We start from the raw sequence: 27,996 nt of genomic DNA, 5'->3' as shown, positions 1-27,996 counted from the left end.
GAACTCAGGTTTTCCTGTCTCCAAACCCAGTGCCCTATCCACTGTCACCCAGTTGACTTTTAAAAATTCAGGGGATAAAAAAGTTTCCCAGCCTCATCTTTCCCCTGCGGATGTATTACTGTCATCATCATCATCATCATCATCATTCATCATCATCATCATCATTTTGGTGGATGAACATCCAAAAATAGAATAATCCAAAGATAAGTAGTTATTCCTATTTTCCAATCAATGTGGAGGCCGTAGCCAGCCAATCAGACTGAAGCCCTGGTAAGATGACAGAGGCAGCCTGGTACAGTGGAGCAACTGCTGAAGTCATGGTGACCGTGGAAACCCTGAGTGTGGGTGACATCCCTGACACTTAGTAGCTGGATAATCTTGAATCAGGTTACTATATCTATAAAACACCAATTTCACAGAATCATCTGAAGAAATTGCTATTGAAATGGGAGAGCCATGGTTAATTCCAATCTTCAAATACCCTAAACTTAGCCAGTCATGAAAAAACAAATGGGTTTGTGTTGGTTAGCTTAGCCCGTGGGAAGCAACGACAGCCTACCACAGGATCTCGGAAAGAGTGCTGTAGGCTGGTGAGGTGCTGACTTTACCTGGCCAGGGCAGCCCCCCATGAGACTTCTAGTGGAACAATGGGATGCTGGGGGCTACTTCAGGGCCCGAGTAGGGTGGTTCAGTGGAGGCCTAAGAGTCCCCCATCATTCACAGCACCAGCTGGAATTGCCACTCTTCATGTCTAGGTGGCAGGCAGGCTCTCCACACCAACTTCTCCAACATCTCTCCTTCTGCCCAACAGAGTCCATGTTCTAGGCCACTCACAAATATGGGGCCAGCAGAAAAGTAGGGTCAAAAACTACCAGACAGCCAGCATATCACTTGGATATACAGGCCCCAGCTGCTTCTCCTCAAGATACATGCCTAAAAAAAGGCTCCCTCCTAAATGGTAACACCCACTGCCCCCTGCTCCCCACTGTGGAGTGTTACTTACAGGCACCAAAATCTGTTTGCAGCCAGCAGCCAGCACTGTGTCTTGAAGCATCCTGTCTGAAATGCCACTGAACAGTGTGTGCCCAGGGGGCAGGCTGGCCAAGTGCATGTTGAAGAGGCGCTTCAGTTCGCTTAGAGTGAGCACAAATTGCCTCTGAAAGGTGGCCTCCACAAAGGCCCTCAGTTCCCGAGCCATGGGTGCTTCCCCACAGCCCGCTGGGGGGTGCCCATTGAGGGTGTCACCACCTACGGCTCGCCCAGCAGGGAGCCCATTGGCCAACTTGTTTCTGAGGCTGCCACAGGTGGAGGTATCCATGGGCTCTTCCTCCTTGTCACCTTGCTCTTCTTCCTCCTCCTCCTCCTCTTCACTCACTGGCTCCTCTTTGATGCGCATGCCAGATGAGGCCTGCATTGCCTGCAGCTGCTCCTTCTTCCACTGCAATTCCCGTTCCAGCAGCAGGTGGTTCTGTTGGGCCTTGGCCTTGGCTGCTTGGACCCGCTGATCCCCAGAGACGAGCATAACAGGCACTACAAGAACAGATAGGGAGCTGCTCAGAATGAGGAATCCCTTGTCTCAGGAGATGAGCACTTCAAGGCCCAAAAGCTGAGCCCTTCTGTCTCAATTACAAATTCATTCGAAAAAACTGTCCCAGAGCGAAAGCTGGCTGCAGGGGAGAAAGCTGAGGGGATAGACAGCTTGAATGTAGTACAAAGGAAGGGTCATTTCTCACCATTTCCCAAATAGGAATAAACTTAGACCCAGAGGAATTCTACAAACTCCCAGGAAATAAATACTCAGTGAGAGAGAGCCAGGGCTGGAGGTCGGATGTGTCCAGCCCTTCTTAGCCTTCACAGCGACAAGGGCCTCTGCCACTTAAGCCAGTGTAAGCTAGCTGCTGCCAGCTACAGCGACGGGAAAAAACAAAACAAAACAAAACACAGTTCCCAAGTTGTGGGGAGAGGAGTGGGAGGACCGAAGTTCAAATTCCTACTTGTGTGACCTGGGAGATACTTGACCTCCTAGGCCTCAGTGCCCTCATCTGTAATGGGACTAAGGTGGCGTCTGAAGCCCCTTCCAGTTCTGCATCTACAATCCTGAATGCCACTTGCACTGTACTGTGTCCACAGGATAGCCTGCCGACACCATCCTGGCCAACCCCTCTAAAGGAAGGCAGGAGAGAGGGTACTGATCTATTTCACTATTCACATGCCAAGCTTTCTCGGTGTACTGGGATCTGGGCCCTGGCTTCTGGCCAGACCCTCAACTCAATTTTCATGCTGAACCTAGGCTAGCAGCCAAGAGATTCAGATTCCCCTCCCAGAGGAGGCAGAAGGGACAAGAGAAAAAAAGCAGGAGAAAAGTGCAGGTCAAAACCTTCCCCAAGCACTGCCCATGTAGCATCAAGCCTCAGGAACAAAGGCCTTTGGGAATTTCCTCTTCCACAACCCTCCTCCCAAACCAGTCCACAACCTCACAGTCTCAGCCCAGATCCCTGTCTCTGTCTCCTCCAAACAAACCTGATTGTCCTTCTGCAGTCTTTGGCACGGTCTCTTTTAGAAGACTATAGACTTTTTCTAACCTGAAATGGGAAAAAAGCACCAGATTAAAAAAGACCTTCTTGCTTAAAGCTTTTCTTATCTCTTAAGCAGACGTGCTATGACCCTCAGACTCCTAATAAATTCCTCAAGTTATACAGAAAAAAGCCTCTAACTTCCAACAATAGTGTCCCAACCACCCTCCCCACCCCCTCAAAATCTCTTGGGCCACTCATGTCAGCCTCTCCTGCTTGCCTTCTCCCTCGGTCCTCTGCCCTACACCTTCCTCCTCATTCTCTGCCCATCTTCCCCCCAACTTCCAACCCCTGGTTCCCCAATCCATTCCCTTTAGTTCTCTCCAAAAGCCAGGGCTTAGCTTTCAAGTTCCCCGCTCCCTCACCCCTCAGCCAATATCTCCTCTAACATCACCATTATGGGCAAATACAAGGTCTGGACCTTTAGGTACACAAATAGCTTATCCTGCCCCTGGACCATGCAGCTGTCACTTGAGCAGCAGAGATCAGTAGGTTTTCCTTGAGCAGGGAGGAGGGTGTGGATGCATTCCTGCACATTTTACTGGTGCCCCCCCACCCCCAGCATCACCACCACCCTTACTTAGCCTGGATGCCCATCCACAGCATGTGCTGCCGCTGGACGACGTCTGGATGCTTTTTGATGAAGTCCTCATCGTATGGGAGCAAGAACTCCCAGCCCTTATTGATCCTCACCACAGCCATGTGCTCCAGAAAGTCCTTCACGTCCTCTGCACAGAGCTGGGACCCAAAGGGACAACGGATTTGGAGAAAAGCTGCGATACCAGATTTAGCCTCTGGATGGGCTTAATCAGCCCACTACCTTAGATCCCTGAAGTCTTTTGTTAGCTGGTCCTTTTCCCTGACTAAACCATACTGATTCCCCCTCTCTTTCCCCAAATTGCTCTAACAGCCTTAAGGGAGGGCCTCAAGAACAGGCTGACGGGCTCAGACACATAACACTTACTGGCTGTATGACCTTGGGCAAGTCACTTAACCCCATTGCCTAGCAAAATTAAAAAAAGGAACAGGCTGACCAAGACGAAAAGAAGCATGAGGTAAATGAAGTGAGTGAGATAAGACCCACCAGACATTTATTAGCTGTGTGACCCTGAACAAATGCTTAAGTTCCCTAAGTTTCCTAACTTGCAAATTAGGGATAATCATTATCATAACATTGTGAAGATTATGTGATAATGCATATCAAGTGCTTTACAAACTTTAAACCACACACAAAGTCCATGAGTCTTATGATGACTACCATCTCAGCTACCCTGTCACTAGTTCCATGGGCAGCTGACCCAAGGTGGGGTCATCTCTACTTGCCTCCTTAGTGGGAGGGAATAATCAGATCTCTGGTTACCTGCCTAGCCTAGTGCTCCCCTTCTTTCTTTCTCCCACTGCTTGGGCCCAAATCTGGGGGGGCGGGATGCGGTGGCTTAGGAAACAAACACTTACTTTTGTAACCGTTGCCACCTCTTTCCTTACTACCCAGCGGCTCTGTGTGAACTTCCACATCTGGGGAAAAGAAAGACAACCATTTCCATATGTCCTACAAGCTCTGGGAAGGCTACCAAGCAGAGACAAAAACACAGCTCTCCAATACCCAGAGGGCTGCACAGAGAGCCCTCGAGGAGGAGAGGGAGGCATGCTTCTGGTCTTCTTTGGAGAATGGGTGCCAGAAAGTCTTCTAGAAACCATAGTAAAAACTCAGCCCACAGCATCCCCAACTACCAGAAGCTTTCTTTCAGATCTGTATCACCCTGAGCTCTCCATATCACTGATACCGACAAGAGGTGTCCTTACGGTGGCTGGGAGTGTAAGGGTGGGAAGCCAGGGACAGGCTCTCCCATCTCCCCTTCCATCACCACTCCCCTCAACCCCAAACTCCACCTAAGAGTACTTGCATCCAGATCAGTAACTCACCCTGCACCACCCCCATCCCACCCCAGAATTCTTCTTTAATGAGAATTCCAGAAGGGGCTGAACATAGAGTAGGTAACTTTACAGGCAAGCAGCATTCTTAAAAGGCACAAATAAGGCCCGTCTTTTAACTCCCACATTCCTTTCTCCCTGCCTATTCATTCCCGCCTCTCCACTTGCTACCAACCCAAAGCCCTGCTTCAGCCTGCTTGAGAGTGAGTCCCAAGTTAAACCAATCCATATCCTGGGTGAAACAGTGTGTGAGGGCAAAAAGTATGATGGACAGAAGCAGAAACCTGAGGTGAAGTCTCAGCTCTGTCACTTACTCTCTATGCAACCCTGGACCAGTGACTTAACTTCTTGAAGCCACAGTTGCCACATCTATAAAATGGGGCAATACCCACGTAATCAAGTCAAAGGTTTGTAGGGGAAATCAAGCAAGATAAAGTAGGTAAAGCACCACTATAAATTGCTATATAAAGTCAAATATACTTTTTTAGTACGAGGTGGGGGAGAAGGGAGAGTACTATATGGATCAATCCATCAGTATGAATTTCTCTACTACAGGGATTCATAACCTTAGGTTCATGAATGTGGTGAGCAATTTGGTAACTATATTTCAATGTAATTGGTTTCTTTTGTGTCCCAAGGCTTTGCCAGACTGCCAAAGGGGTCCCTAACACAAAAAAAAGTTAAGAATTCCTGCTCTAAGGGGCAGCAAGGATGGCACAGTGGATTGAGCACCAGCCCTGGAGTCAGGAGGACCTGAGTTCAAATCTGGCCTCAGACACTCACTAGCTGTGTGACCCTAGGCAAGTCACTTAACCCCAATTGCCTAAAAAAAAAAAGAATTCCTGCTTTAGAATAAAAATGGGGCTCAGAATAAATGAAGTAAAGGCCAGGGAAGGAAGTTCCAGGATTAGAGAGGACCATACAGGTAGAGGACAGTGAACTTGAAATATAGGTTTGCTCTCTCTAGCCTAGGGGCAGTGCACAAGAGAAACGCAGCTCTTCCAAGAGAGGCTCCACATCAGCTCTCTTTGCAAATCTTCCCCTTCCTTACTTACAACAAAGTCCCGACCCCTGCAGAGTACTTCTGCAGGCACCCCACTGTGAGGACTGGAGCTGTCCTTTGGGTACAGGATGTCACTGCCAACGAGAAACCAAACGGTAGCAGATGTCACAGGAAGCCAAGGCAAGGGGATGCCTGAAACCAGGACCAGCAAATAGCCGTGTTCATCTAGCTCCAGACCACCCCATCTGAGATAGGACAACATCCTCTTCACTACATCTTGGCCAGCCCCTGGCACCTCATCCCGGTTTGGAAACTATTTACTTGCTCACCAGGTGAGCAGGCAGAACTGAGATTTCTCTTCCCACCACCCCTTCATCTCCTATGGGACTCTCAAGCCCTAGGACTGCTGGATACTTGGCAGACCTCTGGACCTTGCTCAACAGCTCAGGGTAATTCACTTCCTAATAGCACAGGTTACCAGCATCGCAGGCCCTAATCTCAGATAGTTATTCTCGCCTCTTCCTCTGAACCCCATCGTGGAAAGGGTCTATATCACATCACTGTATGGCCCAAGAGGACACAACATAAATACACACTTGTTAAATGAACAAACATACCTCTTCACAACCCAGTTTCCCTGCACCAGCATCGCCACCTGCTGGATGCAGCGCAGAACAGACGTTGAGTCCGTCCCTAAGCCCAGCAGGCTCATCAGGTTGGCAAAAGGCATGACCTTCACTGAGACAAGAAGACAAAGGGTTCCATAAAGCACCCAGCCAGGAACCCTGGATAAAGCACAGTTCTCCAAAATGGAAACCCAAAGGGAAGGCTTTATGTCTATGGACCCTGATCTACCAACACAAGTTCATCAAGCCAAAAAGGAACCAGCCAGAGCATCACGCAAGGGACTTGAGTCTAGATCTTCCAGGCTGCCTCTCTCTGGGTCTTAGACCAGAAAGTTTCCAGCACCTGTGAAGGCCTCCTACACAATCCCCAGAGTCCACATTCACCGATAATGAGCCAGCCCAGACAGCTCAGGCTCTTCCAGGTCTTTTGGTTTTCAGGGCCTATGGAGTCCGGTGTCAGGGACCCAAAAATCAGACAGACCGTATGTGTTTTGATGACTCCTCAGGGGCCCAGAGTTGGGAACAAGCATGGGCAAGGAACAGGATGGTGAGGAAGAACAACAAAATACAGGCATAACCTCCCAGGCTGTGGGGGCGGGGGTCAGAAAGAGGGTGGTAGGAGGGCACGAACCATTCTTCATCAGTATCTTAATCTGATCTGCCAAAGGCAGAGTCCTCAGCTGCGCCATCGACAGGACGTTGCTGGGAGCCATAGGTTTTTCTCTAAGGGGGAAATAACAGCAGCTTTTAGAGATATGCAGAGCCACGGGCAGCCCTGATATATCACAGGTCATGCTGCATCAGAACTACAGTTCAGGCACAGGGGTACTCACTTCTCTTCCTCGATGTTCGGAGGCATTAACATCATCAAGTACTCGCTGTGAACAGGAAATCACAGACAGTGAGAAATGACTTCAAGGGTTTCCCTCTCCTTTCTTCCCTCCCAAACCATAAAAACACAAGAGGGTTTGCCATCCAAGGCACAAAATCAGGACCCATGGTAAAATGTAACAACCAGACTGTCTAAAACATGAGCCACCAGAGCTTCCCCGTCCCATGGCCAGGAAGAGACCACATACCCTGCCTGCCCTGTAAAAATCCATGGTGGCAGGAGTACAGAGAGACGCTGCCCTCACAGGACGTGTCTCCTGGGGAGGCTTTACCATAGGAGGTCAGAGCTAGAACTTTTTCCCACGTGTCAGCCTGACTTACTCCCTTTTCACTCCCGTAGACAGGGTTCTCACCTTGGAGATTTGATGAGCTCTGTGTTCTCTGAGATCCCAGGGCCTTGGCACAGAAGATACTGGCGCTCATGCTCAGATCGGCTGTCCTGGAGAACACAACAGACAGGCTAAGCCTTAATAGATCCCTGGAGAAGATCCAAGTTAAGACTTCCTGGCCCAGAATTTATTTTTTTGAGGAAGTGGGGTGGGGATGAGGACACTCCACGAGGTCTGAGCCTGAGATTCTGTTTACAATTCTTGAAGTCACTAAGAGACCATGAAAGCCCCCACATTGTCAGACCTCTGTCTACACTAGAGGTTCACAAAGCATATATGATATGAAGATGGGTCACCATATTGATATATCGCTCCCAAAATCTACCTGTACTTTCTAGAAAGGGCATGATGGTACCTCCTTTCCTCTCCACACGCATACCCAAGTAGCCAGGAGACCCAGACAAAGTCCTTTTCCTGTTCTACAGTCACCCTAGTATGCAGCACCATGTTTTTTGCACATGAACACTTAATAAGTGCTTCTTCATTCACTCATCAGTCTTGCCACCATGCAGGAATTTCTGCCATAGGGCCTCAAACCATTCTGATTTGGCCCAGTATTTGAGGAAAGCCTAAGCCACCATACTTCACTCTTACTTCCTACTCTCCAGACAGCTCAGTCTTGTGGCTGTACCTTTTCCTTCCCAAGTTCTCCCCTTGCCCTTCTCCAATTCTGGAGCCAGAGACCACGATCAAATCAATTCTGTCCTCATTCCTGGATGGTGTGCCAGTCAACTTCCCTAAAGACCCAACTACCATCTCTGTAACTTCACAGAAAAAAGTGCCCCTCCCTAGCAATTACTCCCCTGGATGTGTTGGAGATGAAGTACTTGCTTTTATTTTTGAATCTCCAGGAAATAAATCCCCTGGTAAACACTTAAGAAAAGTTTTATCATTCACTCATTCTCCTAACCTGTCTCTCCAATGAAATATCTCATGCTCTAAAATTACTCCATTTAAACCAGGCACAGACCAACATCTTACACCACATACCAAAATAAAGTCAAAATGGGTATACGATTTTGATATAAAGGTTGATACTATAAGCAAAAAGAGAGAGCAAGGAATAGTTTACCCTGTCAGATTTATGGAGAACAGAATTTATGACCAAACGAGAGAGAACATTATGAAATGCAAAATAGATAACTTTGATTACACTAAATTGAAAAGTTTTTTACACAAATAAAGCCAATGCAACCAAGATTAGGAGAGAAGCAGAAAACTGGGAAAAAATTTTTCCAATGAGTATCTCTAACAAAGGTCTCATTTCTCAAATATATAGAGAACTGAGTCAAAAATTTTTTTTTAGGCAATTGGGGTTAAGTGACTTGCCCAGGGTCACACAGCTAGTAAGTGTCAAGTGTTTGGTCTGAGCCCGGATTTGAACTCAGGTCCTCCTGACTTCAGGACCAATGCTCTATCCACTGTGCCACCTAGCTGTCCCCAGAACTTTTATAAGAATACAAGTCATTCCCCAATTGTTAATGGTCAAAGGATATGACCAGGCAGTTTTCAGAGGAAGAAATTGAAGCTATCTATAGTCATGTGAAAAAATGCTCTAAAACACTATTGATTAGACAAATGCAAATCAAAACAACTCTGAGGTACCATATCATACCTATCAGGTTGGCCAACATGACGAAACACGAAAATGATAAATGTTGGAGAAAATGTGGGAAAATTGGAACACTAACACACTGTTGGTAGAGTTGTGAAATGATCCAACCATTCTGGAGAGCAATTTGGAACTATGCCCAAAGGGCTATAAAAATGTGCATACCCTTTGATCCAGCAATACCACTTCTAGGGCTGTATCCCAAAGAGATCATAAAAATGGGAAAAGGACCCACATGTACAAAAATATTTTTATAGCAGCTCTTTTTGTGGTGGCAAAGAATTGGAAATTGAGAGGATGTCCATCAATTGCGGAATGGCTGAACAAGTTGTGGTATATGAATATAATGGAATAGTATTGTGCTATAAGAAATGATAAGCAGGCCAACTTCAGAAAAACCTGGAAAGGGCAGGTAGGTGGCACAAGGGGATAGAGCACCAACCCTGGGGTCAGAAGGCTCTGAGTTCAAATCCAGCCTTGGAGGCTTGACACTTACTAGCTGTGTGACCCTGGACAAGTCACTTAACCCCATTACCTAGCAAAAACAAAAAAAACCAAAAAAACCCAAAACGGTAAAAAGGTAATTTTAAAGGGGCAGCTAGGTGGCACAATGGATAGAGCTCCAGCCTTGGAGTCAGTAGAGCCTGGGTTGAAATCTCGCCTCAGACACTAGACACTTATTAGCTGTGTGACCCTAGGCAAGTCACTTAACCCTGATTGCCTCACAAAAAAAACAAACAAACAAAAAAAGCAAACAAAAAAACAACCCTGGAAAGACTTGTATGGACTGACGCTGAGTAAAACGAGCAGGACCAAGAGAACATTGTACACAGTAATAGCCACACTGTGTGATGACTAACTTTGATAGACTTAACCCTTCTCAGCAATGCAAGGATCTAAGACATCTCCAAAAGTCTCATGATGGAAAATGCTATCCACATCCAGAGAAAGAACTATGGAGTTGGAAAGCAGATCAAAGCATACTATTTGCTTTTTTTTCTTCTGTTTTGTTTTGTTTCCTCTTTCTTGTGGTTCCTCCTATTGGTTCTAATTCTTCTTTACAACATCACTAATGTGAAAATATGTTTAATAGGAATGTATATGTAGAGCCTAATATCAGATTGTATACCATCTTGGGGAAGGGAGGAAGAGAAAAATTTAAAACTTAAAAGCTTATGGAAGTGATTGTTGAAAACTAAAAATAAATTAATTAAAAAAAGAAAATTTAAAAAAAAGTGGATCAAAACCTTGGTGGACCATTTTTGAAAGACCGACAACCACTGCTCTCTTCTTCAATACAAGAGAGCACCTATATCACACATCTTCTCTAAAATCACAGGATCACAGAATAAATGTGTAGTCCAACCTCCTCAATTGTACAGATGAAGAGGCTGAGGAGTTCAGAGGGGTTAAATGACTTTCCCAAGGTTGCAGTAGTAATGAGTGACAGAGCCAGGATCTGCACCCACTGCTCTGACACCAAATTCAGCCCTCCTTTCACTGTCCAGACATACTGTGATTCCCACCCTAGAATCCTATGTAGGAGAAACTAAGTCACATCATAGATCAGTGACAGTTTTCTGACAGTCAAAGCATAAACCAAAGGACTGGACTGGAAGCAGCGCCCTCACAGCTGGCCAGGTGAGCCCTGGACTCACTTCTAATCATAAGCTTTGGTCCTTTCCATGGAGCCCTCTTTTACCCAAACATCTGCAGAGTCCTCACCCGCAGGCCATAGTAGTGTAGGTGTACCCATGGTTCTTCAGCATGCTTCTTCTGGAGAAATTCGTAAGACTGAACCCGCCGCTGGCGAGCCTGCTCTGACTCTGGTCGAGAGAAACGCACCTGTGATAGGGAAGGGAAGAGTGCATTGCAAAAGCTGTAAGTCCTGGCACAAATCTCTCAGTGACTTGTACAGACCAGTTCGCCACTTGCTTTTCCACTGCCAAATGTATGGCAGAACTTCCTTCTCCTTGCTGGGTTCTTATTAATATTACAATTCAAAGCCTATCTCTGCCCAGAAAATTTTACAACTTAGCCCACTCTCTCATCAGCCACCACAGCCCACCCTTTCTCTTCAAAACATATAGACATGCAGTAAACTACATGATCTAATAGAAGATATCTCCTCAATAAGACCATGAACTTAAGGGCAGAGGCAGTGTTATGCAGGGGAAAGTCCAAAGAACCCTGTTCAGCTCCCAACTTTCACACTACACCTTGCCTGGGGCTGTGGGTAAATCAGTTTTCTCATCTGCACAAGAGGATTAAATTAGCTAAGGCCTAAGGTTCTACCAGCCCTAGAAGTCCAAGTCCTGTGAAAAGATGTCTCTGGCTATCTTTTAAATTATACCAACACACGCCCAATAACACAAGCAGTCACGTTTCTATGGTGCTGAGAAGTCACAAAGCCTCCTTTGGTCCTCATGACAGCCCTGTGAGGCAGACTTATTGAACTGATGCTGAGCGAAGTGAGCAGAACCAGAAGTATTATTATTCTCCTTCCAAATATATACAAAGTGAAGTTTAGAGAAAAGTAAACAGCTCAAAGTAACAAAGACCAATAAACATCTGTCATGCGGCCCTGCATGCTGGGAGCTCAATGCTGGACTGCTGACCGACCTTTCCTCTAACTTACTCTCAATTTACTCTCAGGATCTCACCCATGTGGCACAGATAGAGCATGGTACTGTTAGCCCCACCTTTCACAGCTGAAAATAACTGAAGTTAAACTAGAGCAGGGATTCTTAACCTGAGGGGTCCATGAACTTAGGTTAAAAAAAAAAATCCTGATAACTGTACTTTCAACATGATAGTTTGATAACTGTACTTTAACATAATTGTTTCCTTTGTTATTTCGTTGAATTTTATTTAATGCATTTAAAAACATTCTTCTGAGAAGGGGTCCATAAGCTTCAGACTGCCAGAAGAGTCCAGGACACAGAAAAGGTTAAGAAGCCCTGATTTTTAAAAAGATCAAGGGATTCACTCTGGATGGCCCGGCAAGTCAGAAGTCTTCTTCCAGTCCCAAATTCTTTCTGTTGGACTTCATTTTTTACAGACCCACAACCCTCTCCCTGATTCTGCTACAATCTCGTACACCCCAGTCTGAGCCCGAGCCCTGTAGGGGTCCACAACAGTCTTATAGAAGGAAGTCCCAGCAGCCCTGAGGCCTCACAAGTACCGTGATTTGCTTGACATCTTCTTCAGCTTCATCCTGAGAAGAGTCCCCAGCTGCAAAAAGAAGAATCATAGAATATTAGGAGCTGGAAAGGACCTTAAAGAGCTAATCCAGTCTTCCGAGCATTTGCCAAATGTCTACTAAGGGCAAGGCAATGTCCTAGGCAATGTTACCATCATACAATAAGGATTTCTGATACATTTCATTCAGAAGGGAAAACACCTCTGCTATCGAAATTCTCATGAAATTCCTCTTCCTTTTGCACAAAACCATTTGGGAAATGATGATCTGGCACTCTGCAATTTGGAGATGAAGAAACTGGGGACCAAAGAAGTCTTTGGTCAGAATGAAATTATTGGCAGTACCAGAATCAGAACTCAGGCCACTTGGCTTGGTTCAGTGCTCTTGACACCAGGCTATAATCGCTGGTAAAGAATCGTCCATGATTTTCAATGGGCTGACACTGCCAGTACTGGGGCAGGGGAGGCTAAATGACAGGCCTAAATCCAAAGCAAATATTAGTACTTCAATCCTTAATAATAATGATATTTGTGTAGCACGTTAAGGTATACAAAGTGCTTTACAAATATTATCTCACTGGATCCTCACAACAATCCTGGGAAGTAGGTACTATGATTATCCCCATTTTACAGATGAAGAAACTGAGGTAGACAGGTTAAGTGACTTGCCTAGAGTCACACAACTAGCTAATGTCTAAAACCCTACTTGAATTCAGGTCTTCTTGACTCCAGGTCCATACAAAGTCACTACAACATTTAGCAGGACAGGTTAAAAACAAAACAAATTAGATCATCAGCTCCTGTTCACCTTCATTGGCTGCCTCTCTCTCTCGGTGCTTGGCGTCGGCTTTATCCAGGTAGGAGAAGCTGGGCCGCAGCTGCAGGATGCCGTGCAGAGGAGTCAAGTGAAGTTCGCCTGGCAGAGGAAGAGGGACTCTCCCAGGGCTCTCTAGGGACTGGCCTCCTCCCCAAACCACTCCCAAGTTCAGGTCTAGGGAACCTCATACAGGATACGCAGAGCAAGCTCCCTGCACTGACTGAAGGGGAAGCAAAAGCCAACTTCCCAGATTCCAATCCCTGGACCACTCCCTTCCCTTAGAACTAACCTGTTCTAGATTCCCATTTTTTCCCCTGCTCAGTCAAGCAAGGGCTGAGCTAAGAAAAGGCTTCTCATATCAGGTCTGACCCTGACTTCTCACGGCAGACTGTCCAAGGAGCAGGGATGGTCACAGGGTATGTGTGCAACCCACAAGCACTGGTTGAACGAGTCTGCTTGTAGGTGGGTTTAAAAAACTGAGTCCTTAAGAGGATCACATAATCACAAGATGTTATAGCAGAAAGGACCCTAGGAGATCAGCTGGTTCCAACCCCTTCATTTCTCTTTTATTAGCACAGTAAACCTTAGAGAGGCAGTTTAAAGTCCTATACTTAGGGGCAAATATATGTTCTTTATACAAGGAGTCAAATTAGAAAAGAGTTCTTGAGAAGAATCAGACATATCTTGCTAATATCTAAAGTTCTGAAAGAGATTTGGACCAGATACAAATCAAAAAGCTTTTATGGGACCTGATCAGATGGGTAAACCCCTCTGCCTACAGGACAAAGACTTGTTCCCTCCTTCCCCCTATTCCCTGCTCAGGAAACAGCTTCCAACCCCAATTACCTTTTCTGTAGAGAGCGGCAGCATAGCGGGAGGTGTTGCTTGTGGTCTGTGAAGAACAGAAAGTCTGTTTGTCCATCAACTTCCTGGAAATACAGCAGGAACCTATGGTTAAAGAGTGGAAGATGGGAAAGGCAGGGAGGACAAGAACTTTCCTTGCTCAGGATAGGAGAATTCTCTATAAGGAAGTGACCTGTCCCCTTCTCAATCCCTACAGAATCCAGTCTTGTAGCCAAACATAATTACTGACATTTATACGATGTTAAGGTTTGGGATCTTACATACATTATCTTATTTGGTCCTCACAACAATCCTGGGAAGAAGGAAGACTTCAGTGACTTGGATTACACAGCTACCAAGTGTCAGAGGCAGGACTAAGAAATGAAATGCTGATTTGGTGGGCATTGTTCAGAAGGCAGGTGGGCCACCTAAAAGGAGCCTACACTGAAAATGTTTGGTCTAGAGATCTGAAGGAGCCCATGAAGCTTCAGAGCAGCCTCCCGGGAAAATCATGGAACCAAAGGGGTAGAGGGCAATCCCCTGGGGCAGCAAGAGGACCCACGTGGAATAGGTGCTCGTGTCATCTGTGCAGGTGCCGTCCACATTGAGCGCTATCTGCTCCCCTTTGCTTCGGCAGTAGTTGGGATTCATGGTGTCAATTGCCATTTCGAGCTCCACCTGCAGGCAATCATTTCAAGGTAAGAACATTCTTGGCTTTGAATGGTTCCAAGCACTGTGCCCAAAAGGCTATAAAACTGAATACCCTTTGACCCAGCAATACTACTACTAGGCCTGTATCCCCAAGAAATTTAAAAAAAAAAAAGGGAAAGGACCTATATGTACAAAAATATTTATAGTAGCTTTTTGTGGTGTCAAAGAATTGGAAATTAAAGGGATTCCCATCAACTAGAAAATGGCTGAAGAAACTGTGGTACAGAATTGTAATGAAATACTATTGTGCTATAAGAAATGATGAGCAAGATGGTTTCAGAAAAACCTAGGAAGACTTCTATGAACAGATGCAAAGTGAAGTGAACAGAACCAGGAAAACACTATGCACAGTAACAGCAATACTATATGATGATCAACTGAGAGGGACTTAGCTATTCTCAGCAATAAAATGATCCAAGACCACTGAGAACAGTTTATGATGAAAAATGCTCTCCACCTCCAGAGAAAAAACTGATGGAATCTGAATATAGATTGAAGCACACTTGTTTTTTTGCTTTATTTTTCTTGACTTTTTTTTTTGGTCTCTATTTTCTTTCCCAACATGGCTAATATGGAAACATGTTTTCCATGCCTGCACATGTATAATCTATATCAAATTGCCTTCTTAAGGAAGGACGGGAGGGAGGGAAAGTTTAGAGCTCGAAATTTTTAAAAATCTATGTTAAAAACTGTGTATGCAATGGAACTGGAAAAAAAGTTTAAATGGGAGAGAAAAAAAATTTTTTTCCATCTACATGGAATTAAAAGTCCTAATTTTTAATAAGATGGTTCCAAGAGTGGCTGCATCATCCTTTGGGGAAGAGGATGAAGAGGGAGTTTCTTATTTTCACATAGTAAAAACCCTCTGGGGACAAATGACCTCTCAGACTGTGACTTTCCCATTAGTCCTTCCCAGCCTCAGGTTTCCTCTACCCCTGTTCCTTGCACTCAGAACCAGAAGACTTGAGCCCTACCTACAACTTCAGGACTGGACTTATCTCTACTTGGCCCTCAGCACACAAACACTCAGAGCCGGCAGGGTCTCTTGAATCTTTGAAGGTACTAAGAAAAGAATTACAGCAAGTAGCCTTCTGCACACCTGCAGAGAGAGACCTCAGGCCCCTCAACAGGAGGAAAGAACATCTTGCAAGGTGTAATGGACAACATGAGCTGAGTGTACTTACAAATGCCTACAAAAGAGCTTCAGCTCCAACCCCTCTACTGAAGCTAGTCTCTTCAAAGTCAGCCTACTATTTGCCAAATCTAATGACCCTTTTCTCAGTCCTCCTTCTTGCTGTCTCTACAACATCAAACACTAACCATTATACCTCCTTGAAACTGTGCCTCTCTCTTGACACCCAAGATGCTGCTCTACAATCTCCTCTATTTATTTTCTGTGTCTTTAACGTCCCCTCTTCTGTCTTGTCTTACCCCCCTAAGCGGAATGAGCAGCACAGATTCTGTTATCAACTTACATTATCTTTCCCTCCAAACTGGCTCTTTTTCCTAACCTTCCTCCCTTTGAGAATATCACACTGCCAATCTCCCAATGTGGACATCAGCTTTGCCTCCTTTCCCTGGATCCCATAATCCTGTTCTCTTGCTTCTATTTCTATCATCTACCCTTGGCCTCCCTAGTTCAGTACCTCTTTACAACCTGCCTCCTTCAGACTCAGAACTGGCATCTCTTCTTATAGAACTGTTAACAAATTTAACTACATTATCACCATGCTCAAAAATCTTCATTGGCTCCCCAATGGCAAAGTCCAAACTCCTTAGCCTGGCATGAAAGACCCTCTACACTCTAGCTAGAATCTTTGCTAATACATAGAACTATGCTCCAACCAAACTGAACTATTCACTTTCCCATCACTTTCCCATCTCTCAATTTCAATAATACTTATAATTATAATAATAATGATGATAGCTTACATTTATATAACACCTAGTATGTGCCAGGGATTGTGCTTTCAAGACTCAATTCAAATACTTTCTCCTTCCTGAAGCTTTCCGTGGTCTCCACCTTCCCAGAAGTAACTTCTTCAGTTGAACTCCCATAGTACTTAGTACATTCTGCCTTGTGTTATACTCATTAGTAACTCTTTCAACATTTATTTGGTTGTAAGCTCTTTTGAAATTAGGGATCATATTTTAATTATCTGTGACCCCAAAGCACATAGCACAGCACCTGGTGCATACGAGGGACTAAATTTTGCTCCATCCTAAGATACTCTCTAAATTCAGCCTTCCTTTTACTGTCATTTATTTCCTTTCCTCAAATGTCTGGTCCCACCAATTCAATTCACATTTTCTAGTAAAGCTGAGACTGGGCAGAAAGATGAAATAACCTTCTTGAAGAACCCAAGGAGACCTTGAGCTTTCATCATGAGAATTAACTCCTAGAGACCCTAATATTAGGAGCTAAGGATTCTTGCTAATGCGCTCCCTCCCTAATCCCCAAGTCAGGGTCCTACCCTGGGGTTACCTTTTCTTTCTCTCCTGAATCTTCTCCTCCCAAATCTGGACCTTCACTCTACATCCAACTTTAGCTTCCACTCTCCTCTCCAATTTCCTCCCCACCTTCCCAAAATATAACCAAATGGCATAATCCTACTTTTTGTTGCTTTGGTTTAATCTTGGCTGACAGGTGAGGGATGTCATCATATGTCATCGAGGCTGGGCGGACAGGGTACTGTAGAAGGAAAGTACGAAACAGTGAGCTACCTCTCCAGTTTCATTCCTTGCTACCCACCACCAACACCACCACCACCCTAAAATTAGGCTGACAAACTTGGGCTGGGGGGAACAGGAAACTCCTTGTGGCACTAAGGAAAAGGGAAAGTCAAGACAGAAAAGAGTAAATACTATCTCTTACTAAGTCTTTAATGACCCCACCCCCATAGCCACCACAATCTAGAATCTCAGCAGGGAAAATTAAAAAAGTAAATTATTTTACAATGATCTGGGAGGTCCTAGTGGTGTATGATGTGACACAGTGAATCCTTTCATTAGTGCAAAGCCTTACTTCTCTTCAACTTCATTTACTTTCTTCCAGACAATGTTTTCTGCATGACCAAGGTACGAAACCTGCCCCTGGCCTGGACCCCAGAGAACTGCTATTTATATCCTGGGGACCTTGTGGCCACTACTTCAATGATGGCAGGATCAGAACACTACCCTGATTCACAATGAAGACCATGAAGAGAAATGAAAGGGCACAAATCAGCTGGCATAAAATAAACCAACCCAGAATGCCTCCCAACTTTTCTTTTCTTTTTTTTTTTTGGTTTTGTTTTTGGTTAGGCAATGGGGTTAAGTGACTTGCCCAGGGTCACACAACTAGTAAGTGTTATGTGGATGAGGCTGGATTTGAACTCGGGTCCTCCTGAATCCAGGGCTAGTGCTCCATCCACTGCACCACCTAGCTGCCCCTCTCCCAACTTTTCTTAACCACAGGGGTCTAGTTTTGGGGAAAGGCACTGGGCTAGATATCAGGAAACCTGGGTTCTCACCTTGACAATGCTATGAACCAGCTGTATAACACTTGGATATAACACTTAATCTCTCTGGGTCTGTTTTTTTTCAATTTGCAAAATGGTGATACTAACCCTACCTATCTCATAAAGTTATTGTGAGGATAAAGTAGAACAATGAATCAAAGTAGATGCATTAATTCAAAGAAATAACTAACACTGCTTTCAGTTCACTGCTTAGTTTCTCCAGTCTGGATGAGGTCTTATAAAGCCTATAGTCTGATAAACACACTACCCTACATGGAGCCAAAGGTAGAAGCCATCTTAGGACAACTAAATCCCAGGATGAGGAAACAAGAGTTATTTCCTAAAACTTCACTCAAACAACAAGACAATTGAGCTGTCACTTCCTGAAACCATGGCTTATAGCCATCCCAAATAATAGGCTGAAGACTGGGAATCCAAAAGGGGAAGAAGAGTGAAAGGAATAGAAGAGATAGTAAGAAGCAGCTTCCCACAAGGGTACCTTTCACTTTAACCATCCAATCCAGTACCACCTCCACCCCCAATCCTATACCTTCCTGTGTGCTGTACCTCTCACACCATGCTTGAGCACTGATGCTGGCCCACCTCAAGCAAAGAGAGTGGGGTCTTTGAGTTCTAACTAAAGTTCTGCCACTGACCTAGTAGGCAACCCCAAAGGCTCAATTTTCTTTTATAAAATGAGGGAACAATAGCCTGGTCACCCCCATACAGAAACAAAAAGAGCCTAAGATTTCAAAGCACCATGTATTTTGAATAGCATAAAAATTACACTCAAGGCTGGTGTATGATCACAATTTTAAGGCAATATTTTATGGCTTTCTTCCTCCATATAATTCTCAAAATTTCAATTCCTATAATTACCTGAAATAGGTAGAGCTTCTCTGCAAGGCTTTTGGCCAGGTATACATCAATCTGAAGAGAGAAAGATAACAAAAGACTTTACCAATCCAGGGGACTCAGAGACCAAATAAATGCATATGATGGTGATAGAGGGGTTCACCTCCTACAAGAAGCAGGGAGGGATACTCCATACACCAAGTCCAATTTACCTCCTGTACAACTGGATCATTTTCTTCATTGGCCATACTAGGATGGGCAAACAAAAGCCAGTCCTTCTGGAGGCACAAACTGAAAAAAAGGGAAATTGTTTAGTTTTAGGAAAAACTCAAGTACTCCTTCCTAGTCACTCAGGCCTGACCAAGTCAAATCAATAAATGATTATGAAGCTCTGCTACGTGTCAGAACTGTGTTGGGAGGATGAGAGGACATGGGGAGATATTATCTTTGCCCTTAAATATCTTACATGCTAGCTACGGAGACAACAATCAACCAACAAGCATTGATTAATCTCCTACTATATGCCAGGCACAAAAATGAAACAGTCCTTACTCTCAAGAAGTTTACACTCTTTCAAGAGAAACCACACGTATTTATGTTAAGTAAATACAAAGTACATACATGGTAAATACACACTAATAGGGCAGGGAGGAATGACACGGATAGGGAAAGGTCTCATGTAAGAGGTAGCTCCTGAGCTGAGCTTTAAAGGAACTAAGGCTACTAAGAGGTAAGATGAAGAGTAAGTGCCTTCTAGGTACAGATGACACACTATGCACAGGTACAAAGACAGGAGACAGGGCATCACGTGTGAGGAACAGGAACAGACTGGAGATGGAATACTGTGCATGAGGAAGCACATGACTATATAATACAGCTAGAAAGGTAGGCTGGATCTAAACTGTAAACAGAGGGTTTAATTCCATTTAATCCTAAAAGTGATTGAGAGGTACAGGAATTTCTTGAATACACATACATTCGACCTGTGTTTTAGGAAGATTACTTTGATGGATTAAAAAAGTCCCATGCACATCAAAATATTCATAAACAGGACTTTTTATGGTAACAAAAGCACTAGAAGTAGAGGCTCACTAAGTATAGAATGTCTAAGCAATGCAAGAAAAATGTCATGGTATATAACTGTGCCATAAGAAATGATGAATGTTGGAGCAGCGGATAGGGCACTGGTCCTGGAGCCAGGAGGACCTGAGTTCAAAAGACACTTGATACTTATTAGCTGTGTGACCCTGGGCAAGTCACTTAACCCCAACTGCCTTGTAAAAAAAAAAAAGAAACAATGAATGTGAAAAATTCTGAAGATAGGAAGGTTTATATGAATTGATGCAAGGTGAAGAAAGCAGAACCAGAAAGCAATACACATTGTAACTACAACATAAATGAAAATAATAAAATGAAACCGAATGCTATGTAAACATAATAACCAAAGAAGAAAGCCTATGTTGTCAGATGTGGATCTTTTGTTTAGTTTAGTTAAATTGCTTGTTTCCCCTTTCTTTTTACTCTTACAAACTCACAGGTGGTGGTGGTAGGGGAAATAGAGGGACATATTTGAAAATGAAAGCGCTGTAAAAAAAACCCTCAAAGATATCAACATTTTTAAAAAGAGGACTATCACTTTGACAGTTGCACTGAGGATGGATTGGAGAGTAGACAAGATGTACACACATAAAAACCTTCCACCTATCCTTCAAGGCCCACCTCAAATGCTTCATCTTCTCCTTGAAGTCTTATCTGATTCTTTCCTAGTTGGAAATTATCTCCTCTTCATCTGATGTCATAAAGCATTGAACCCCCTAAAACATACTTGTCTTAGTTTAATATTTCTATTAAAGCCCTGTTCGGATGCCCTGAACACCATCCTGATTTTTAAAGGCCTTGGCAGCTAGGTACAAACTCTAGCCTTATCACATTGGACAAGCTGTGAGCACGGATGCTACTCAATGCAAGCTAGCTACTCGATGCAAAAAAGCCCACTGCTAGGCATGATAGCCCAAGGATACCAAAGCCACAATGTAAGATCATATATATACCAAAATATTCATAATGGTACTTTTTGTGTTAACAGAAAACTGAGTGTGCATCAATTAGGGAATGTTTGAACATACTGTGGCATATGAATTCAATGGAATAGTTCAGCACTAGGCCAAATCAGAAATACAATGAATTCAGAGAAACATGGGAGGGAAGACAACACAAAGTGATTATACCCCATGAAACATCTTCAAAAAGTCTTCAAATCATCTCTCTGATAAGGGTCTAATATCGTAGATATACAGGAAACACTGGCCATTTTTCAGGCCTAGAATGCATTTGCTCTTCACCTCTCTCTGCCTCACAGAATCTCTCTTCCTTGAAATACAACTCAAGGGGGCAGGTAGGTGGCTCAGTGGATAAAGCACCGGCCCTGGAGTCAGGAGGACCTGAGTTCAACTGCGGCCTCAGGCCAAACACTTGACACTAGCTGTGTGACCCTAGGCAAGTCACTTAACCCCAACTGCCTTAAGAAAAAAACAAACCTCAAGAACCAACTTCCAAATGAAGTCTTTCCTGATCCTCTCAACTATTAGTATTCTCCCTCCCAAACTACCCTGTACTTAACTACTTTGTATTTATTCTCTTTATATTTATACTGTATATATGTGTGTTCACTTGTGGTTTCCTCTTCAGAGTCAAGATTGTTTCTTTCTTTGTATTTGTATCTCCAGTAACTGGTACATAGTAAGCATTTAATAAATTGCTTGTTCTCAAAAGAAAAATTACAAATCATCAGCCACCATATTAAGGAATTCTCTGAACTACTAATAGTAAGAGAAATACAAATCAAAACAACCCTGAAATTTCACATTATACTCAGCAAATCAGCAAAGATGACAAAACATGAAAATAGGCAATGAGAGAAGCTGCAGAAATCCAGCCACACTAGTACACTGCTGACAGAGCTATGAATTGGTTTAACCATTCCAACAAGCAATTTGGAATCATGCAAATAAAATGACTAAAACCCTCTGACCCAGAGAATCCTCTCCTAAGCATACAACAAAGGAGGTAACTGACAGAAAGGTTCCATATATTCCAAAATATTTCTAGAAGCATTTTTTGTGACAGCAAAGAACTGAAACTAAGTAAATGCCCATCAATAAGTGGTAATTAAACAAATTATGATACATTGATGTAATAGAATATAAGGGAAAGCTACATATAATGTCAAGAGTCTTTCATGTGGTAACTTTTTTTCCTTTTCTTCCTCTTCCTCATCCCTACCCTCTCCTTTATTCTTTGTTATTAGAGATGGTTCTCTGGGGGGGTGGGGAGGAGAGAAGCAGGGGGAAAGTTGATGAAGTAAAAATGAAAGCTATCAATAAAAATCTATTACTATCTACACCTTTTGCCAGAGATCTCACTGCCAGACATATACTTCAAGGATATCAATGATAAAAAAAAATAGCTCTCATATCCACCAAAATATTTACAGATGCATTTTTTTTTTGCAGTAGCAAAGAACTGGAAACAGAGTAGATGACCTTTCATTGAAAAAGAGCTAAAACAAGGTGTAGTACATGAATGTAATAGTATATTACTGTGCTGGAAGAAATAATAAACAACATAAATACAGAGAAATATGGGGATATTTATAGGACCTAATGCAAAGTAATATAGAACCAAGGAAATAAATGTCAATGTCAACGTAAAAGAATTATTGAAACTTGAATGCTATGAAATTATAACCAAACCTTATTCCCCGAAACAGATGAGAATGAAGCTATCCACCTTCTTTGCAGGGGGGGGATGGGTGTGGGGTGTGAAGCCTCATCTCCTGTCATATTTGGTTGACAAATTGGTTAGTCTTGCCAGAACTATTTTTCCCCTTCAATCTTGGTGTTGGATAAGAACGAGGAAATGCACCTCTCTTTTTCCTTTGGAAAACTGGGAGACTAGGGGAGCAGAACGTTGGGAATGCTGTCAGATACATGTCCTGTATCAGTTTTATTTAATCTTTTTGTTTAAATGTTATAAGAGAAGGCTCACACTGGGTGGAAGGACAGGATGGTATACATGGAAATGGCTGTGATAAGAAAAAGCATCAATAGAAACTATGAGGGTTTGTTGCTGCTGCTGTTGTTTAAAGAAGGCTAACTAAGTTTTGAGAGGCGCATCATCAGTGTGACCATATGACGACGAACGTTTTGGCCATATCAACCAGAGGGGTTACAGATTTGCTGAGGTAGAGGGAGCACCCACACAGAAAAAAATCACAGCTTACTGAAATATGTACATGTAGGTCTCATCATCTACAAAAAGGAGTGTAAGCTCCTTGAGGCCAGAGACCTTGTCTTTTTATTTTTAGCTCCACAGTTGGCACTTAAGAAATGAATGAACTGGAGAATACAAAACCAAATAAAATCAAGCGCACAATTGTATGTTACACACACTTTTATAGGGAGTAAACTGCTCCAAAGGAAAGAAGGTATAATGGTATAATGTTGCCCCCTCTGCTCTTCCCTTTCTGGGTTTATATTTGGATGTTTTTACCTTTCTTCTGCATAGTCAACTCAATGCACCACCTCTGTGACCACTTTTCCACTCATCCTAGCCAGGAAAGCTTAAGCTAAAGTCTTTTCCCCTTATTCAAAAGAAACAGGCCCTTCCAGCTTCATGAACACTGTCTCAAAAGGGATCTTAAAGAGACAGAGGAAGGCCTGGAGAACACATACCTACCTGCCCAGATGGGCAGATGTAGATTTGCCCCAGGAGCAGTACACCAACAACCAGGTCCCCCTCAAATGTCAGTACCAACTGAAAGAAAAAGACACATGAAGAATAATTAAAAAATACAAAACCACAAAACCCAGAGCATCCTATCCACTGTGACTCACAGAAATTCACACTCAGGCCATTGCCCTTCTAGTCTGGCTCTCCAGTCATTTGCTTTAGGCCTGGACTAGTCAGGCAATGAAACCAAGTCAACTCTAAGTTACCATGAATGGAGAATTTACAGCGTGATACCAAAGCTGGAGCAAGCCATGGTTTAGTGATGCTGAGATCTCAAGAAAGGAAGTAGACCTTCTTCCTGCTATTCTCATAACAGCCAGTGAGCCAGAGTTGAGGTCAGCTTATCTTGCCCTGGTCTCCTCTGACTCTCAACCACTTAGAAACCTAAAAGTCTTGCTATGGAGGGTGAAGAATGGGGAGTTTCTGCTATTACTCCATATTTGAAAACCAGGCAAATATTTTTAAGTAATTATCAAAAGTGAAATGGGCCCAGAGAACTAATTTTCGGAGATTGGACAAAATACAGCTCTTGAAGATTAAGAGGGGATATGTACATGTACTTTGGAGTGAGGAGCCACAAATAAGGAAATCTAAGTTAATATAGTGCTCACCGTGCACCAAAGACCCAGCCTGGACCTGCTGAACAGATGGGGAGCATCAATTACACCACTTCTAGGGTTCAAAAGGAAATAATGACGGCAAACGGAAAGAAGCAAGAGCTGAGTTCTGCCACAAATGAGCTGTATGACTTTGGACAGGTCCCTTCTCTGTGTCTCTGTTTCCTTTTCAATAAAATGGGGGAATCAGACTAGAGAGATTCCAAGGCCACTTCCAGATGTAAGAGTCCATGATTCCAAGTTGATCCTTTAATAAAAGGATGGTAAGATGGCAGAACTGACATCAGGGCAAAGGACAGGGATTGCCTGGGTTCAGCTCTAAGGGAAGGAGCCCACCACGGACAGGGTCCCGGGGTGCTGCCCTGGGGGATTTCTCCTCCATTTCTCTACCCTACCAGATGCTGGGGGCTCCGCTGCTTCTCCCCCAGGACAGGGGGAAGCTGACTTGTCCCCAACTCTGACTCACTTCGTTTCCAGGGCATTCCTTCCCCAGGTCAGCTGGCCAAGCGTGCCCCAGCCCCCTCCAAGCTGTCACCATCCATGGAGAGAAAACACCGGAGAAGCTGATCGAGGAAGCTCCTCTCTCAAAGGCAGGTGTCTCCAGGGGAGGCTGGGCCGGCCGGGTCACCTGGAGTTCCCTGGGGCACCCCGCCCTCTGCCATTCCCTGCCTGGCACGGGCACTGCTGGGTCAATGGGCGAAGCCGGCTTCCCTAGCTCCAAACTCCATCCGCAGGGAGGGGGGCGGGCCACCCCACAGGCCACCCAGACCCCGCACCCCCGCCCGCAGCCTCCGCGCTTCGGGGGCAGGAACGCCCCGGGGTCTGGGGTCAAAGAGAACGAGCAGCCCCTAGGAGACCCCACCTCCAGTGTGCAGAGGGTGGCCGAGGAGCCACCGGCCGCCTCCCCACAGCCGGGCACAGTCACGCGGGCACACCGAGGCAGCCCGACGGCCCTTCTCCCGCCCTGCCCGCAAGGGCCCGGGCCCCGGCTCCCCCAAACACCCCAGGCCCTCCGGCCCCCCTCAGGCCCGCCCTCCAGGGCGCAGCCGCGGGAGCCCCCTCCGGGCCGGGCCGGGCCTAGCCCCCGAGCATGGCCGCGGGGCCTCCTCCGGCACCGGCGCCGCTCCCCGAGGATGTCCCCCGGCCCCCCGAGTGAGAAGCTCTCACTCACCTGGCCCGAGGACGGCGGGGAGCGGGCGGCTGCAGGGGGAGCAGCGGGGATGGTAAGGAGCAGGAGGAGGGGCAGCAGGAGGAAGCCGGAGGAGGAGGAGGAGGAGGAAGAGGCGGCGGCGATCCCCGCAGGCGGCAGGGCGGCAGGGGCGGCGGCGGCGGCGGGCCCGGCTCGCTCAGGCAGCAGCCATGTTGCTGGTAAAACTCCAGCAGACACGTGGGGGGAGTTTGGTCCTCCCCCGGCTCTTCCTCTTACCCACAATGCCCCGCCCCGGAGCCGAGCTGAGCTGTCCCCACTCCCTCGCTGGTACTTTCGCGCCGGACCGGCAGGTGGCACCGTGGCACCTCCCCCTTTCCCCGCCTTGTCTCTCTTCCTCCTCCTTTCTTCTCCACCAATATCGCTGTGCTTGGAGAGGACCCGCCCTTCCTCGCCTTCCTACCCCCGATAACTTCTGCTCCTAGACCGCAGGTGGCGCTGAAGCTCAATGTACTAGGGAGAACCAAAAATCCAATTTCTGGCAGCGGTGGGATTCGAACCCACGCCCCCGAAGAGACTGGAGCCTTAATCCAGCGCCTTAGACCGCTCGGCCACGCTACCTCGATAATACTGTTGGTTTCCTGAGATCTAGTCAATCTATTGCAGCGAGACTTGGCGCTCTTTTTTTTTTTTTGGAGACTTCAAGATTCAAGCAAAAAGCAAAAGTCAGGGCTTCCCTGAAGAATTCACCCACCTCCAGATAAATTTCTGAACGTCATCATTCAGTCTTGTCTTTTGCATTTCCAGAAGTAAATGTCTACACCATATCTCCCCTCCCTAACCTCCCCACCCTCTCCCCAAGAATGTTAGTTTCTGGAGGGCAAAGACTATTTCTTTTTGCATATCCAAAGCCTTGTATATACTGGATATTGCATTGAACACTAACACTATTGAGCTATCTAGTAAAGATGACTAGCTATTTTTTTTATTGTCCTCTCTTTTTAAATTTAAAAAATATTATCTTCCTTTTTTAAAAAAATCATTTTTATGAACGTGTTTTGTTTTTGTTTTTTTTATCTCATATTATTTCTCCTTCCTTTCCCTCCACTTTACCCAGTGAAACAAAAATTAAGACGTAAAGGTGGGTAAATGCAATTCAGCAAAAGCCAAGCAATTCAATCAGCCACCAAGTCTGTGGGTATTTGCAATATTCCACAGCCATAATCGCCCACCTCTGGGATTCAGGAAGGGAGATGCAGGAGGTCTATTTTCTTAGCTCTTCTTTGGGGCAGCTTTCAGTGTCATTTTACTATATTTTCCATTTACGTTACTGTAGTATGTTGTTTTCTAGCTTCCTGCTCACTTTATCCCAAATCATACACATCTTCCTAGGATTCCCAAAGAACAATAACAAAGTATTAACACCATATGAAAGGTTGCTTCAAATCACCAATTAGAAAAATTTAAATTAGAATAACTCTGAAGTTTCACTTCTGCTGAAGATGTCAAAAGACAGAAATAGTTGCTATTAAGGAGTCTAGGAAAAGACAGGAACACTAAACATATTGTCAGAGGAGCTGGTGAAAGCAATTTCTAGCACCATGCTAGAAAGCAGTTTGGACCTATGCTGAGAAAGTGACCAGAATGTCCATACCCTTTCATCTGGAAATACCAAGGCTCTGACACTCCAAGGTGGCTGAGGGAAAGCTTTCACATATCAAAATATTGCTAGCGGCACTTGTTGCGGTAGAAAAGAATTGGAAACAGAGATTATGATTTGGAAATTTGTTTTACAAACTGTGGCACATGAATGTAATGGAATGTTATTGCCATAGGAAAGAAGGAATATGAAGGCCTTTAATTATAAAAATAGTTAAATTAAAAGTTAAGGACTTGCTCTATTAACTTCTAATTTGACTTGGGAAGGGAGATGACATAAGGGTAAGGTGGAAACCATGCTGTTTGGCTCTGGTTCCTTGATTAGGTGAAAATACTTTTTGATGGAATCAAACAATCAGAGCAGGACCTCCTTGAATCAATCAAAGCCATTGTGTCAGAGACTTCCTTAAGTAATTTGTATGAAAGGAAGAAGTCCAGACAAGCATTTACTGAGCACTCACTAAGGGTGAGACACTGTGTAAGCCTATACCAAAAAAAAATACAAAATTTTGCTTTCATGGAGCTGTCATTCTAATGATGGGAACAACATGCAAACAACTATATACATTCTTTCTATCTATCTATCCATCCATCCATCCATCCATCCATCCATCTATCTATCTATCTATCTATCTATCTATCTATCTATCTATCTATCTATCTATCTATCTATCTATCTATCTATCTATCTATGCAGGTGATTTGAAGGTAATCTCAGAAGGGAAGCACTAGCATTGAGGGATATGAGAAAAAGGCTTCTTGACTTTTAGCTGAAATTTGAAAAAAGCCAGGCAAGCCGGGAGACAGAAGAGGAGGTGGAGGAGCAGCA

General features: G+C 44.6%; 1 protein-coding gene and 1 non-coding gene across 5 annotated transcripts in view; both read right to left on the bottom strand.

The window, feature by feature from the left end:
* The window catches only part of POLR3E (RNA polymerase III subunit E), a 29,459-nt gene extending 5,688 nt beyond the window's left edge, over positions 1-23,771 (bottom strand). Inside the window, exons 1-18 of one of the 4 annotated variants that reach the window (XM_020965309.2) lie at positions 23,691-23,771; positions 19,166-19,244; positions 18,978-19,028; positions 17,213-17,290; positions 14,450-14,565; positions 13,891-13,973; positions 13,036-13,143; positions 12,211-12,260; positions 10,752-10,871; positions 7,379-7,464; positions 6,968-7,012; positions 6,766-6,857; positions 6,126-6,246; positions 5,561-5,642; positions 4,029-4,088; positions 3,154-3,311; positions 2,521-2,582; positions 1,004-1,530 (exon numbers count right to left, since the gene is read on the bottom strand). In XM_020965309.2, the coding sequence (XP_020820968.1) occupies positions 1,004-1,530; positions 2,521-2,582; positions 3,154-3,311; positions 4,029-4,088; positions 5,561-5,642; positions 6,126-6,246; positions 6,766-6,857; positions 6,968-7,012; positions 7,379-7,464; positions 10,752-10,871; positions 12,211-12,260; positions 13,036-13,143; positions 13,891-13,973; positions 14,450-14,565; positions 17,213-17,290; positions 18,978-19,028; positions 19,166-19,201 (1,875 nt within the window). In that variant the 5' untranslated portion in view covers positions 19,202-19,244; positions 23,691-23,771. Of the gene's footprint in view, positions 1-1,003; positions 1,531-2,520; positions 2,583-3,153; positions 3,312-4,028; positions 4,089-5,560; positions 5,643-6,125; positions 6,247-6,765; positions 6,858-6,967; positions 7,013-7,378; positions 7,465-10,751; positions 10,872-12,210; positions 12,261-13,035; positions 13,144-13,890; positions 13,993-14,449; positions 14,566-17,212; positions 17,291-18,977; positions 19,029-19,165; positions 19,245-23,686 lie in introns of those variants that run through there. The other 3 variants (XM_020965308.2, XM_078152890.1, XM_020965311.2) reach the window with 3 other exon arrangements.
* Positions 23,772-26,047: 2,276 nt separating this feature from the next.
* TRNAL-AAG (transfer RNA leucine (anticodon AAG)) lies at positions 26,048-26,129 on the bottom strand. Its single transcript has one exon. It is a non-coding gene; the product is annotated as a tRNA-Leu (tRNA).
* Between the last annotated feature and the right edge of the window lie 1,867 nt (positions 26,130-27,996).

This window comes from Phascolarctos cinereus, unplaced genomic scaffold (assembly GCF_003287225.1).
Source record: "Phascolarctos cinereus isolate Bilbo 61053 unplaced genomic scaffold, phaCin_HiC Scaffold_4;HRSCAF=312, whole genome shotgun sequence".
Taxonomy (NCBI): domain Eukaryota; kingdom Metazoa; phylum Chordata; class Mammalia; order Diprotodontia; family Phascolarctidae; genus Phascolarctos; species Phascolarctos cinereus.
The sequence above is the reverse complement of the archived record's forward strand: the minus strand, read 5'-3'. Positions and strand labels throughout refer to the sequence as shown.